At 40.7% G+C, this 16057-nt stretch overlaps 1 protein-coding gene across 1 annotated transcript in view; it reads right to left on the bottom strand.

The window, feature by feature from the left end:
* The window catches only part of LOC104963100 (copine-4-like), a 19445-nt gene extending 4571 nt beyond the window's left edge, over positions 1–14874 (bottom strand). Inside the window, exons 1-9 of the mRNA XM_010791657.1 lie at positions 14583–14874; positions 10364–10554; positions 7396–7575; positions 5297–5368; positions 5001–5075; positions 4366–4449; positions 4186–4275; positions 1582–1680; positions 958–983 (exon numbers count right to left, since the gene is read on the bottom strand). Coding sequence (XP_010789959.1) covers positions 958–983; positions 1582–1680; positions 4186–4275; positions 4366–4449; positions 5001–5075; positions 5297–5368; positions 7396–7575; positions 10364–10534 — 797 coding nt within the window. The 5' untranslated portion in view covers positions 10535–10554; positions 14583–14874. The remainder of the gene's footprint in view (positions 1–957; positions 984–1581; positions 1681–4185; positions 4276–4365; positions 4450–5000; positions 5076–5296; positions 5369–7395; positions 7576–10363; positions 10555–14582) is intronic.
* Positions 14875–16057: the final 1183 nt, after the last annotated feature.

Here is a 16057-nt window from a genome sequence, read left to right as displayed (position 1 = left end):
ACAAACCAGAACAGGAGCAATGTTCCTATGACCTGTTTGTAAAAGTTTGTGGAACACTCCGGAACCTGCACCATAACTGTGGTAACACGTTCTTTGACGGGAACAACTCATGTGGACGGTGGCTTTACTACTCCTCCTTTTGATGTTCTGCTCATATCGGAAACGTACGATAAAATCGTCCATCTCTTACGGTCGCAACTTACCTTTAGAAGCTATGGTGGATTTCGGTAGAGATACCGGGAATTTATAGATACTACATAGGAACTTGAACCTCCCCCCCCCCCCCTTTCTGAATTTTATTGGGACTCCCCGAGGAGTTTTGATACAACTTAGACAGACCCCGAGATACTCACTCGGATGTATCGACTTGAGTTCGTGATTTAATTCTTCTTCCTTCCCCTCATGCTTACATACAAAAAAAAAAGAACAGAGAAAAAAACAAATAAAAAAAAAGATAGTAAATAATACATACATACTATACAAATACATACACATACACACATCCCATACAAAAATAAAAAATATAAAAAATAAATAAAACAAAAAAAAATAAAATATATAACTAATCAAAAAAAAAATAAAAATGTTTGCTGGTGAAGTGTGACATCTTTTACAGGTATCCGTGACATTTGGGTATATTTTGGAGAGTTTATAGTTGGTGTAATAGATACGGTGGACAACTTTTAGTTGTGTAAGATTGAGCCTGGCACAGGACGTACTATTGTTCACTCTCGCTAATGCGCCATCCCAGACCTCATCATCTATTGCTTGGACTAGTTCCTTTTCCCAATCTTGTTTGATTTTACCAAGAGATGTTTCTGTGAGATGGGAGACGGAATTGTAAATTCTTGAAATCAAACCTTTTTCGGTTGTTAGAGTGTCCAGAATTGAGTCAATTATTGAATCCGGAGGGATATTGGGGAAGGAAGGGTTATTTAGTTTAACCTAGTAACGGACCTGGAAGTAGCAAAATAGATGAGAGTCTGGGAGGCAAAATGTGTCACAGAGTTGGCTAAAGCTACCGAACACATTGTTAATGTAAAGGTCCCTTACTCTGATAAGACCTAATCTCTGCCACATAGAGAAGGCCCCATCAGTGTAAGGGGGGAGAAAGAGATGGTTGTTGCGAATGGGACTATGAATAGAGGATCCATAAAGTCCATGAGCCATTCTAAATTGGGACCATATTCTTAGGGTGGAAACAACAATCGGGTTATTCGAATATTGAGTTGGCCGGCTGGGTAATGTAGATGTAAGCAAAGCCAAAAGTGAGGTATTAGGACAGGATTTGGCTTCAAGCTCACACCAACTCAATGTTGGTTCCTTACTCCATACAATTATTTTGTGGATATTGGCTGCCCAATGTTGCTGTTTTTGATTGAGTTTTATTTGATCATTCTTAAATTGTTAATCACTCGGAGATGTTTATGACCCTAAAAGTTGGATGGTTAGCCACACCTCATCATAAAGCCTATCACTAGCACATACAGGTGTTATCAAACTATTATCAAACCATTGTCAAACCATTGTCTATCTCAATACATCGCAGCTGTTTCAGTTCCTATCCCTGTGTGTTCTTACCTGTTTTCCCTCCAGCTCAGCTCTCGTCTCCTTAAAGGTGGTCTGAAACTCCCCAATAAAGTCGTGTTTTCCATTAGAGTCCCAATCCCAAACTGTGCACTGTAATACACAGAAAAAGACACACACACACACACACACACACACACACACACACACACACACACACACACACACACACACACACACACACACACACACACACACACACACACACACACACACAAACACACCCCCCCACACACACACACACACACACACACACACACACACACACACACACACATTCAGTTAGAGCGCAGCTGTGACACTGACACCTAAACACACACACACACACACGGCATGCAGGGAAATGCCATGCTGAATGATTGATAAGGCGGTGTTGGTGGGGGGGCAATGGAGCGGTGAAATATTAATCTGAGGACGCTGAGGGGGACGTGGCTTAAGAGACCGCTTTGTGTGTGTATGTGTGTGTGTTTAGGCTGAATAGTTTGTTTCTCTCAAAGGAGCTGCCAGATAAGAAAAATGGTCTCAATCACTAGTGAAATATGCGGGTCAGCGGGCCAAGGCTCAGCACATCATAAAGAAACAAGCCTATAAATTGGGACGGTGAAAAATACACCAATATCTGGACTGTCCCGTGGAGTTTGCACAATCAATAACATTCAATTGAACTGGTCAATAGAGTCACTTGTTAACGCACAGAGAGAAAAATGCCTCAACCTTTCGCATAGGTTTTAATGGCTGTGAATTACTCATTTGTCTGTCGAGCTTTGTGACCTTCTCCACTGAGGTCAATCCAAAAACTAGCGGTTAGAACCAATCCAGCAGCACTTGATTAAAAACAACGACCGGTGGTAATCCCCTTATTTTCTGTCTCCCACTTAAGCTGACAAGTGTCTTTCCTTGAAGTGAGTGTGTGCCATTTTTGTCTGTATGAGTGCTTGTGTGATCATTGGTGGATGTGTCTGTTTCATTTCCATGTGTGAGGGAGCGCTCGCTTTTGCAGCCCTGCTTCCACTTAAAGTTGCTGAGAGAGTAATGAAAAAATGAAGACTCTCTGTTTCATTCACTGAATACTAACTGTTGGAAGGAGAGGGAGACGGGGTATACGGAAATAGAGAATTAACGAAAAAGGAGAAATACAAAGCGATAGACAGACAGACACTGCAATGGAGGGTTATGCATTTATGCATTGATCAGTTAAGAGCCCTGTGAAAAAGAAGCACCGGTCTTAATAGAAATCTCTGCATTGCCATTTCTCACTATAGCACTGATGATTCAAACAGGTAGCCGTGGAAACCATTGCCTACGGCCTGCATGTGTGTGAGCCCTTTCTCCTGCTGTCAGGAGCCATGCAGAGTTAAGACGCCTCTGAATATTTAATGACCACGCTCATGCTTATTCATAGAAAGAATAACTCTTTAGGAGCGGATGTGAGGCCACCACTTTGGCACATATATACGCAAAAGCACGCACACAGATCTATTCTGGCACATCAGGTGAGAGTTCAAAGCCCTGACCCACCCAGCCTACAGTGGGCAGTCAGACGGTGTCAGGACGTCGGGGAGAAACTGTCGCCCTAGTTTCTGCGCTGTGTCTTTTAGAACTATGTAGCCCTTGAGGGTATTTGGATAACCCGTTCAGAATGTAAAAAAATATGCTCAATCTGCAGCGGAGCCGTTGGGGAAAGAAATCACCTGGATAAGCTCTTCAGTTAGAGCAAATCACTGCACGAGAAGAAAAATGAGATTAAGTAAAACCAGCAAATGATAAAACTCAAGAGTTGTTTCATCTTCATCTCATCTGATCATTCCAATACACTCATATTTTCTCACTGACACATCTGATACAAATCCAGGTGGTGAGCAAACGTGGTGTGAAAATGGTCGGAAAAGAAAATCTCAATAAAGAAAAAAAAACGGCTTTGTTTTAATGTATATATGATAACAACGGCTCTTACAGTATCTTCGCATACTTAAGTCATCAATACAAAAATATTATGATGAATACAGACTACCGCCACCTGCTGGTGTGGACAGTTTGTTTTTCTCTAATGCAAAAGAAGATTGATGTGACAGTCGGCTGCTGGCTTTAGAGTTTGCGGTGGGTTCAAAGTGCGACTGTTCGACATGAAGCAGGGAAGGTAAAGTAAAACAGAAGACATCCACCATTTCACTGCGTTTGGGCCCTCAGAACAAGAGTTCTTTTAAACCCATCCAGCTCTTTATATAATACAAGAAGCATCAGGAAAACATGAAGGGAAGCAAATAACCTGAACTCAATTAGGGCTTGGAGAACAAAACGTAAGGGAATGATTGAGGCTGCTTTTGAAATTGTTCACATGCTTGAATTGACTTGTATACTTGTGGGTAGGTTGCACTTTGCCGATGTTTTACAAATATCATCATTTGTATGCTGCACAGAAAAAGCACCTTGCCTCCGGGGCTGTGTGGCATCTCCCTTTAAAAGTGCATCGGGTCCTCCTGAGGGAACTTTAATAATGAAGGGAGCTTTTAGCCATGCTCAGAGTTTTGCACGCATGTTATTTATAAGGTCGAATAAAATGTGATCATTATTATGACCTGCATAAAATGGCAAACTCACCTTTAGTTCCCTATCTTGGTCACCACTGCAGAGTGTGTTTAGGGAAACTTTGAAGGATTTCCAAACTGGGCTCAGGTTGTTCATGATGGTCTGCAGCGTACAAAACACATTGCTGTTAATCACAGGCCAGCATGCAGGAAATAATAAATGTAATCATTGTTTGTTTGTGCATGTAATCACCTCAGTTCTGTGTACAAGCGACTCAGTCCCGTCATCATTCATTCTAAAAATCTCCAGAAAAGGGTCTGACTTGCTGAAGAAATCCTTTAAAGGGAAAACACGCATGAAAGGCATTGCCTCAGAACTGGCTTTGATCACGATAAATCATTCATACACTCACAGAATCATTATTTTACACCGTATTTCTCCCTTTCTTTTTTGTTTCTTCTAACCATCCTTTTCCTGTCCTCTTCAATTTATCCTTCCCTCCCCTGCTTTCTTCCATCTTTCCCCTAAGGCACAACTTGTTTGGATTAGTCATCCGTAGCACTGCGCACGTGTGTGTGTGTGTGCGCGTGTGGAGGCTGAACATTTATATAGTTATCTGTGTGTGTGGTGGAGTGGTTTAGATAGGAGAGGGTTATTGGGGAGGGGGGGTGTCCACCTATCTCCTCCGGCCTCCTGTAATAACAGATTGTACTTCTGTGTTTTGTGTGCGATTAGCTTGATCTCCAATTCCCACAGCTCTATCACCTCCTCACACACCTGCCTGATAGCGTTCCCGCCCAAAGTCTCTGAATATTAATTCATCACATATCTAAAGGAAAACAAGAGATGTTTAATCTTTCTGAAAGAACACACAGAATTGCACTAACCTTGTCGTCAAGCTTACGAGCGCTGAAGCAGAGTTCAACGTAATCGTCATTACCAGACAACTCCTCCGCTGTTACCTTTACATGGGGAGTGGAGAGAAAAAAAGGGAGAAGAAGAGGCGGGGAGGAGGAGGGAGAGAGGTAGAGGAAGGAGGTGAGAGAAAATGAGATGGAAATGAGGAACAGAGCAGATTGAACAGCAACATCATCAAATTAATTAGTGTCTGAGTGCAAGAGGTGGAGTGTGTGTGATTTGATTTGTGCGTGCGTTTGTGTGTAACTGTCACTGGGAGACACACCGTTATGGACGACTTTCCAGAAGTGTTTCCCGGTTTGTAGAGAGCTCTGGTCAGTTTCCTCTGCGAGACGATCTACAACAAACAAAGAACACAAGATAAGCTCACATCGTTTTTCTACCAAAGGGACAACTTGACATGCAGTGTCACCCAGGTGTCACCTCACACGTCTACGTAATGCTAGCAAACGACTGCCTACCCTACACATCCAGTGGACAGAGAGCAGCATGGTGGAGTCACCTTCTCTACACCTGTCAAATGTCCTTTTCTCAGGTGTTGTATCCCTAATTTGATCTGCCAGCTTCAAGGCTTTTTTAAGCTATAACTATTATGGGATGGCCAGGTGTTACAGAAACGATGTGACTGCTCAAGTTTACATGCAGAGGTTGGTGAGATGAACTAGATGCCAACCACACGGAGAGAAGAAACAAAACAATTCACTAAAGAGCTGAAGAGGGATCGGTTCATTCTCAGTGGGATCTGCCGTCAATGCTTTAAGTGATACACAGGCGCTTGGCATTCCGGGGCTGATCACTGGGCAGTTCACATTTATATTCCTTCATTTTGCATAAAGAAAACGTGTGATCCTGCCAAGGGAAGGCAGATAGAAATGTGTTAATTGCTAAAGCTGGCATAAATCCTCTCTTATTTTTTGAGAGCAATGCATTGTATGCATGGTCCTTGTTTAATAGAGAACATATTTTGTATATGAGTAGCCATGATTGGAAGTCCTTTAATAACAATGTGTCGTGTATAATCATTTACATGCTGGCTGTGAGAATATCACTGACACAATGCATCTGTGACATGCCTTACTAACTACGGAGGAGCTGCCGCTGTACACACAGAAATCAACACAGCAATGAAACGAATGGCATTATGTTACACCAACACAATTAGAAAACTTTGGTTTCAGATAACATGCTATTACTAACTTACATTGGCTCTGTTGTTACTTTTACTGGACAGTAAATTACAGTCTGTTTTAACACTCTGGATAAGCCACCCCATCTAGAACTTTTTTTGTTGGCAGCGGGTTATCCAATTTCAGTGAACCTCCCTGGATTCCACCTTCTAAATCTCCTTTTTCCACTTCAATTATCTCAGTTCTCCCAACTATCGTAAGCCCACCAGGTTTATGGTGCTGATCACATCTCTCACAATGAAGTGGAAACAAACAACAGAATCTTTGGGGATTTATTTCTGCTTTCTTTCCACTTCCTTCTTTTCTCAGCGTGACTCAGCTGGTTATTTCCTGAAATCAACTTGTTAATTAGCACTACTGCAATTGCAATGTTCTTTTAAAATTCTCTTGGTTATAAAGTGAAGTAAATAAATGAAGCATGTCTTTAAATATTGATTACAACTACATCATTAAGAAGGGCAGTGGTACCATTAAGTGGGAAAATGGCAATTTGTGTTGGAACATGTGCATATCAATGCTTTGTAAACATAGTTTAGAGCACCCTCAGGGCTTTTACGTATAACTAAAGACTCAAGGGCAAAGAAAGCTCAGAGTAATGCAGATAGTGACCAACCTCAAGTGGAAATATCACATTAGGATTCTATGCACGGCTAAAGACCGCCTCTCTAATCTTAAAGTTTCTCTAGCTCACCATGATTAAAGAACATATTACCTGATACAGACTTTCAAAATCCCAACAAGCTCAGTTAGCTTTACAATGGATTACACACTCTGTGATTCTTACCGTCAAAGCATGCGGGCTGCATTCAAACATGTATGGGTCTGACACAGACTCCCATGCTCTACACTGGTAAACATAACACTTACTGTGAGGGTCATACATTCAATTTCCTGGGTTTAGATGCATTCACTACCGCACGTGTTCACCTATAGAAGCATGCTCTCATGCTACTTCTGCTCCTACGGTGAAATCACTCCTATCCGTGGAAAGAGGTGACCTCCGAACTTCACTCACACAAACCATTTCGTTTGAGCGGTCAAACTAACATGCTTTTTTATATTCATTTATGTAAGTCTGGCGTCTAGAATACGTCTCGTTTTTTGAATTGTGTACAAAGTAAAGAGACAATCATAGCATTGCGTAATCATGCACTTTCACATCAAAAGATGCACTGACCTGTCCTAAAGTACACTCCATCGCTCCCAGGAAGTCAGCGTCTCGGAGGCCATTGTTGCCGGAGCTGATGTCATGGAGTTCAAAGCGGAGCCTCTGGACCTCCTCGAAATAGTAATCCACCAGGAAGATCTTGGAGAAAACAGGGCCGCTACTGCTGCGAATCACCTCTGTACGGTCCACCTGCAAAATAAACATGGACACATGCACGGAGACAGCAAGGTTAGTACATCCAAGTATTATTTTATATCTAAAAGAAGACACCTTTTACTGTGGGTTTGTATTGAGTGAAAGGTCCAAGGGCTGCCATAGTTAGAGTGGGTAAATACAAAATAAAGCATATTTTAGTGATGATACAATTATAAAACCAAATTACCAAATATAATCAAATGTATTTCTGTAATGATTAGTCTGTTTCATTTGGTTTAATGTCCAATGGAATAGGAATTAATTGATAGTTTTATAATCGTTTATTTGTTGACATATACATTTAGAGGTAAACTCTCTTCACTGTTTTTTTGCCCAAGTAAATATTAAATAAGTAGCTTCTATGACAATTTGAAAGATGTCTGTTTTACAACTACTTCCACACATGTAACGAAAAACAACTTAAACTTATTTATCTAAAAACATATTTTAATATTGTCTTATACACCCTTGAGTTCTCAAAATGCTTGAATAGCTTTATATATTTTGCCTGAAGTAAAGGCTTTCTGAAAGTGTTGTTTGATCAAACTGTGTTACAGTTTTCACTTCAGATGTAGTTTTTTGTGATGTCTTCATAGTGGAGTGAACTTTAAAGATATCTTTCAACATCAAACAAACAGCCAATGTGAATTGATTTTGAACCACAGCAGACTATTCAGCACTGCAGCAATTTTCAAAAATAGCCACACATTGTTTACACTTATCAACTTCAGGGCAGGGAACATGGATTTATTTTAAATCACTTAAATGGCACAAGCTGTTTTGATGACACAAAGGAGCGACTAAAGTTGTAAAATCGATCGTTGACTGCGTGAAGCAGAAAGGAATAGAACACAAAAGTCTGGCTCAGAACTGCACACAAAACTATCCAATACTAGCAGCAATGACTGGCTCCCTTTCATTGTTGATAACCCTTTGACACACACACAAGCAAAAACATACGCACACACACGCACGCACACCCACGCACACACACACAAACTATAAGTGAGCACAACACCAGACTCAAAAACACACACAAACAGATTTGACCTTTTTCTGACACTTACCTCAATAGGCTGGCATCTCATCAACAAATAAACACACACACACACACACACACACACACACACACACACACAGGCGAGCTTAAACACTCTCTTAACAATTATCCAATTACGAGACTCGGAATCTGATAGGCATTGATAGCATTTGACCATTCCTACATTCCCCTAAAGGGGCTTATGGTAACACACACTCACAAACACTTACACACACACAAAAACACTTACACACACACAGTCTCATGCACACACCCACACAAACACATACACTTTCCTCAGGGGCTCAAGATCAAGTGCTCAGAAAGTAGTGCAAAATTATTCTGTCTTTGGAGACTCCACAAAAAGCTGTGTGTGTGTGTGTGTGTGTGTGTGTGTGTGTGTGTGTGTGTGTGTGTGTGTGTGTGTGTGTGTGTGTGTGTGTGTAGTGGAGTTTAGAGCTTGTGCATGTACAGTCTGTTCAAATGTGTGATGTCTGTGATGACATGTTCTTGTTAGAGTGGGTCACTGTGTGAAGATGTGCGTGCATGCGTGGGTGTGTGTATCTACATATTTAAAAGGAAGAAAGTGGGAAATATGTCTGTCTCTCCCAGAAATAAGGGAAATAGAAAGGAAGACACATAAATATCCACTTCATTCCTCTTAATGTATCCTTTTTCTCATGCTGTGTTCAGCTAAAATACAGGTGGTACTGTCACCGGTGTCACGTCAGTGGGATTGGGAGGTTTTTTAAAGTAGGGGATTCCATCTTAAGTCCCTGAAAGACCAGGCTGGGTCTTGGAGATAAAATGAAAAGAAGAGGGACACAACAGTTTTCCAATTTCAAGTGCTAACATTCTATTGAAGATGTTGTCTTCATCTTTCTTAAACTTTGTATTGTGTGCAGTGAGCCCAATATAATTATCCATTATTCTGGGGAAAAAAGTCCCATTATTCCAAATATCAAAATGATTGGGGCTGACATTTGTTTTGGGGAGATTATATGAGCAGAACAAATACACTGTCACACTCTCCATTTTAAAAGGACAAAATCATTTGGATAAATAAATGTAAATTGTGCAGCCATCTCTCAACGTGATTTTTTTTGTTGCCTTTTGGGAATATTATAATCCATAATATATTAGAAACAAACGTAACCGGCAGTTTAGCTTGAGAAGGTTAGCAAGTCAATCTCAGCTCTGCATGACAGCGTGCACAGCCTTGATTACACACACATCCCTTCAGCCAAACATGACTCCTATGATGTGCTTGAACAATTTCAAGTGTTGCCTACTAATGAATTCATAAGCAATAGGACATGGAGAGTCGATTCAGAAGCTACAGTCTGACTGCTACATCAGGTTATGGACAAATGGCCTAGGTTGTGAAAATCTGGGTTGTGAACATTTTACTGGAACTGACCCTGAATGTGTGAAGTATAAAAGCAAAAACACCTACATAACTCAAAGATAAATATGTTACGATTTAAAGGCCATAATGTTATTTGACTTCAATCAATTGTAGGGGCTCCTGTAAGAAAACATTTCAAATGGCGCCTTAATTCACAATAGAGCAACAATATGTAGTAAGAAATGCTTACACACATCATTTCGAAAATGTCTTTCACTGGATGAGCCTCACAAGCAAGGACTCTTCATCTGATGTAACCATTATTCTTTCATTTTCTGCTAATCAGTTTTTCTTAACCAGAGACACAACTTCATCCCATCATCCCATAACTGTACCTCAAACCACTGCCCGTGGGACTGCATCTTCAGCACCACGCAAGGGTCGGGTTTGGAGAGAGCGTCGCGGTCCGAGATGCCCCGGCAGGCCATTCTCAGCTCTACTTTAGCCAGGCATGGAGAGCTGATGAAGCCCAGCGTGGCCTCTGCAGACTCGTAGATGTTACTCATGCTGAACACACAATCACACACTGTACGGAGAGAGAAAGACAGGAGAAGAAGACAGGGTTACTACTATTCAGATATATAGATAGATGGATAGATGGATAGATGGATAGATAGATAGATAAATAGGTAGATAGATAGATAGATAGATAGATAGATAGATAGATAGATAGATATACTGAAATGTTGACTTTATTAAATATATTATGTCAACAAATGTCACATTACTGTATTAGGTTAGTTGAAACCAAATATATTAAGTTGAATCTAATATTTTATATTTAAACTGAATATTATTGCTTTCAACTAACCTAATACAGTTATATGAAATGGTTTGACATAATACACTTACAGTCAACATTTCAGTTTTTTCTGTGTAGATAGATAGACACATAAAAATCACGTGCACTGCAGCACATTTGAAATGTTGTTCGCTTTGACATGAGCAGATGCAGTGGCCCTGACTAAGCAGACAGCATCCGAAACTGTTCAAGGTCAGAAACTCCTGAATCATGGTCAAGGTCCCCAAATACACACAAATGTAAACACAATTGAGCATTAACAAATCAATGCACACTAGCATTTGGGTGTATGTATACATTCTGTATACAGACATAATTGCATTAATGCACACGCACACACATGCAGTGAGCACTGCTGAGTATCCAGAACAGATCGGCCATGTTTCTGCTCAGGTTTCCAGAGTGTATAGTGTTCACAGTCCCAAAATAGAATACTGTCAAGCATCCAGTCTCTGCCACAAAGATTGTTTTTTCCCATAATAATGTTCAAATTGTAAATTGTGGAATTTAGTTTAAATCATATTTTTCAGGACTAGCTGCCAAGAAAATGGCCCATCATCACAACGAGGGCTGTAGACATCTGCGGTTTTTCATTTGTTCAAGGTGAAAGCTCTTTTACTGCACAAAAATATGTCTATTTCTCCCTATCTGACACAGGTTACAGGGGCTTTTGTGTACAGCAGTGATGGTCAATATGACACATGTGTGGCAATAATGTTTAATGTGAAACAAGGGATAACTCTCTTGATCTTAAAAGCCCTGCACATCCATCACCACCCACCCACACAGGTGTTTTCAATTATTCTGCTTAATTAGATCTGTGTGTGCAGACTCAGCTGATCGACTTCTTCCTCACTCTCTTTTTATTGCACCTGTTGGAGGGAAATAATGTGCACCTTTATATATTTTAATAATGCATGGACTCTTGTGATTTGATGTAATTTCCATCATCGCCCAAACCACCTCCAAGTTGACCGGAGATGTAATTAGTAGCAATGAAACAGCTGTGTGTGTGTGTGTGTGTGTGTGTGTGTGTGTGTGTGTGTGTGCGTGCGTGCGTGCGTGCGTGCGTGTGTGCGTGCGTGCGTGCGTGCGTGTGTGTGTGCAGAATCTTTAAAAGACATTCTGGGATATATACTTATTCACTATCTTGACGCTAGTTTGATAACAATGTCATGTCTGTCTGTTAAATAAAGCATAATGGCAAACCACTGTACTTATTAGGTTGTATCTTATTTGTCTATTTTGAACAAAACATTTGAGTGAAGTTAAGATGTAGCCAGGCTATAATGACATAATAATATTAACAAAATGTAATTACAATTATAAAAGCAAGTACAGAATAAAGGAAATAACGCAACACAATAAATCATATTACGCAGAAAAGGCCAAACATAACCAAAAAACACACGAAAAGGCATCTAAAAATCTATCTGTTTCGGTGCTTACAATATTTTTGCTAGCTAAGCTAACTGTTTTCTGACTGTAGCTTCATATTTAAAGGACATATATGACACTAGTATCAATCAGTACGTTACAGATCCGTTCACTTAAGGTACAGTATTAGATAGTAGACTTAAAAACGCCTTGCAACATCATCAATTATACTGTTATGACCTCCTCCATGTGGTCTTATCTCAAAGCCTACAATCTCAAAAGCAGGATACAATTGACACTGGCTATACATCTATTACTATTACATTGGAAACACATCTTACATTGCATGTATAATTCATCTCAAATGCACAGATCCATTTTCCAAGCCCATAATGTACTGGAGAACTGGGTTGAAACCATTGGTAGACTCGAGTCCAGTTAGTCCAAACTCAAGGGTAACCACTGTGCTCTGATGTGCTAGATGGTATAAACTGAATATTAATGCAGCGGTGTAGTAGTATCATCCTTAGGGAGTGAAGCTCTAAGAACTGGGTCTGAATCTGACCTGAATGTCTCTCTCTCTCTCCCTCTGTCTTCCATAATTCATGTTCCATGTGTGTTGGCTGGTGGTGATTATTTTTAGCTAAGCTCATTGAATGGTTGTATACAGACAAACGAGCGTGGACAGAGCCACAGGGCAGGTGTGTGACATGCAGCAAACCTGTGTGTAGCTAGCGTGTATTTCATTTTTAGCCCCGTAAGAGCCCGCTGCACGATGGTGACGGAGTGTGTTTGAGTCTGTGGGCAGCAGCACATGTCGGTCTGTTACGGGTGACAGCAGATGAAACTGATAAGTGACAGACGATGAGATACTGTTAAGAGCTGTGTGCGAGATCTGCCTTTACAGTAAAGCAAAGGATCAGCTGCCAAATGTGTTGCCAGAGGTGAAACATGATTTTCATATCATTCTTCACCACAGGATCTTGCAATAGATTCTTGAAGGGAAAAAGTCCCCAAAAGTTGTTTAGTCAAGGTATATTTTGATATGCATGCACTGTTATACCCCTCAAATGCAGAGGCAGGGAGGGTTTAGGAATGAGGAGCTATTTGGTGTTTAAATCCTGGTGTTTTCCTAGGTCTGTACACATATATAAACGTGTAGAATCACAAGGCATGCTTATAAACACTTGACAAGCAATATAATTGCAGAAATGTCTAAATGTAGGACTCTTGATTGAAGCAACCAGCACCAACAAAGACGTGCAAATTGCAAAACGCTTTGTAGCAAAGTGGTTTGTGTACAATTCATGAATTATGCCCAAACTAAGCGGATGAGGGAGAATTGATTGCCAGGCGGTGTGAGATGTCTAAAAATCATTCCATACTGTCAACTCGTATTCTCCACACTGTAACAATCAATCAAGGCTCAGAGCTCAATTGCCATGACCCTTGTGTGTGTGCAAACGAGTATAGATGTGTGTCACCATTTACATGTATGTAGATTGACTGTGACAGACGTTACATTAATGAGTGAGCCAAAGGAAGGTCCATACCATTCACACACTGTAATTGCTCAGTCACATATTGATTATAAGACAAGGAGGAGTAACATCTGCATTCAGATGCAGCACATCCAACAAAAAGCTAAAGCAGTGTGTTGCTTGTTATGCATACGCTATATGGCATATTAATCATGAGAGGTGACAGCAATGTGCAAGAGAGAGAACATAGGAAAAGCAGCTGGGTGTGAGAAAAGACAGAGGAGTATCAGAAGTGAAGCAGTCTGGTGTTGCAAACTCACAGTGTTATTAGAGCTGACACAGAGACAGAAGCAATGAGAGTGAGGGAGACAGAGGTTGTGAGAGGGGGGATTAGAGAGATGGAGTGAGACAAAAAGCTGGAGAAAGGAAGGCGAGTGAGCCTGAATGAAGAAGAGGGGCGAGAGGAAAAGAGAGACGGAGAATGAAACAGATCTTTCCCTCCCATAGGGCTTATCTTTTCTTGTAACGCTCTAGTAGAAATAAATTAATGCAAAGGCTTTTGAAGAGTTATGTTCTAGTATTTTCACAAATAAATAATTATTTACACTGTGTACACTCTGTGGATATAATTTAGAATATTATGCTGTTGCCAGATAGAAAGAATGATAGTTGTGTTCAAAAATAAATAAAAAATCCACTAAGTCTTACAAGCTAAAGAATAAATATGATACACCAGGCAATAAACATCTAATGTTGTCATGCCTTTTCCATTATAAGACAAAACAGTATTAATGTCCAGTGCAAATGTTTGGGAATAGCCTCTACACCCCTCATGCAGCCGGATAGACATGCACCATCCGGGCTGCTCCTATCTCCTGCAGAGAGAAAACTCACCTCAACGACCTGGAGAAAAGATCCGAGCGGAGCCGAACAACTTCACCGCCGTTCACTTGACAATCACGGATGCCTCGCCGCCTCAGGACCCATCTCCCTCTCTCTCACTCTTTGTCGATATGTTTTCCTCAGTCCCCTACACTGCAGAGCTCGGCCGGTTTGGTGCTGACAGCGTAACAGCTCTGCTTTCTAATTCCCACAGGACGAGCTCGGGGAGGATGCGCTCCGTGCGCTTGGGTTTACTCTGGGTGAGAGATGGGGAGGAGGAGGAGGACGGTGCGCCACTTAACTAGAGTTTGTAATCCTCTGGCTCCATCAGGGGCCGCAGAGAGCGCACAGTACCCGGGGACCAGCGGCCACCGAGCGCAGTACATTAGCACCATCTCGTGGCTGAAACAGGGAACTGACTTGAATAAAACTGATTTTCCGGTTCTCAGCTTCTATTGGCTGCGATATGCTTCAGTGGTTTATAATAAGCGATGACCGCACACCTGAGACCACTTTGTACTTAATTTAAAGTTCACACTGTGCCCACCAGATTCATTGGTTCGGAATAATCCAAACAGAGTATGAGGAGATGTTGCTCCTGGAATACTCAGGATATTAAATGTGCTTGGACTATGGCTCTCTTTATCTCGAAATGTTTTTAATCTATGTTGTTGGTGTTATCTTTTATACTTTGTTGTATTTTAGTCTCCAATTGGTAGTTCATGGTTTCCTCTTTATCAGACATCTGTGAAATCTAACATGAATTGCACAAGCTGTATCAAAGGTGCTTATACAAATGCATTCAGATGTTTTTATCTGTGCTGAACTGCCCTGACTTTTACTCAAAACTAAATGAGTGTTTTTTTTTGTGTAGCCTATGTTCATTTATGTTAGGCTGCATTACTTATGATTCCCCTATTTCTCTTGTGTCTTCATATTTTGTATATTGTCTAACCTGTTGTAAAATCACTGCTGCTGTAAATCTAATTTTCGAATAGTAAACTTAAAAAGTGCATCCAATATGGTATTACAGCGTTATCTCTATAATTTAGGCTTAGGCCGGGTGCCATAGGCTATTAAACATAAATCAATAAATCAAAGCATTGGTTTATGAGGCAACAGTTTTAAGAGGATATTTGGTCTGAAACGGATTTGTGTTGCTCTTCTGAAAGCCCATGTTCCCTGATAATTAATTCTGATGAATCGGCAGGGACAACAAGCTTATACTATGCATCCTATTTGTCATATACGCCTGGGCTGTATACCACATACTGGTCTCATTATTTATGCATAAGTCCCAGTTTAGACAAACACAATCCAGCAGCCAAGAATGTTAATGAAGAAATAAAACATATTTACACAGGTGGAAAAAGTGCTCAGATACTTATACTTAGGTAATAGTAGAAATACCTGAGTGTAGGAATGCTCTGTTACAAGTAAAAGTCCTGCAATCAAAATGTTACTCAAGTTAAATTAGAAAAGTATTG

Source organism: Notothenia coriiceps, unplaced genomic scaffold (genome assembly GCF_000735185.1).
Source record: "Notothenia coriiceps isolate Sejong01 unplaced genomic scaffold, NC01 NC01_scaffold00035606, whole genome shotgun sequence".
Classification (NCBI taxonomy): Eukaryota; Metazoa; Chordata; class Actinopteri; order Perciformes; family Nototheniidae; genus Notothenia; species Notothenia coriiceps.
This window is presented reverse-complemented; position numbering and strand designations above follow the sequence as displayed.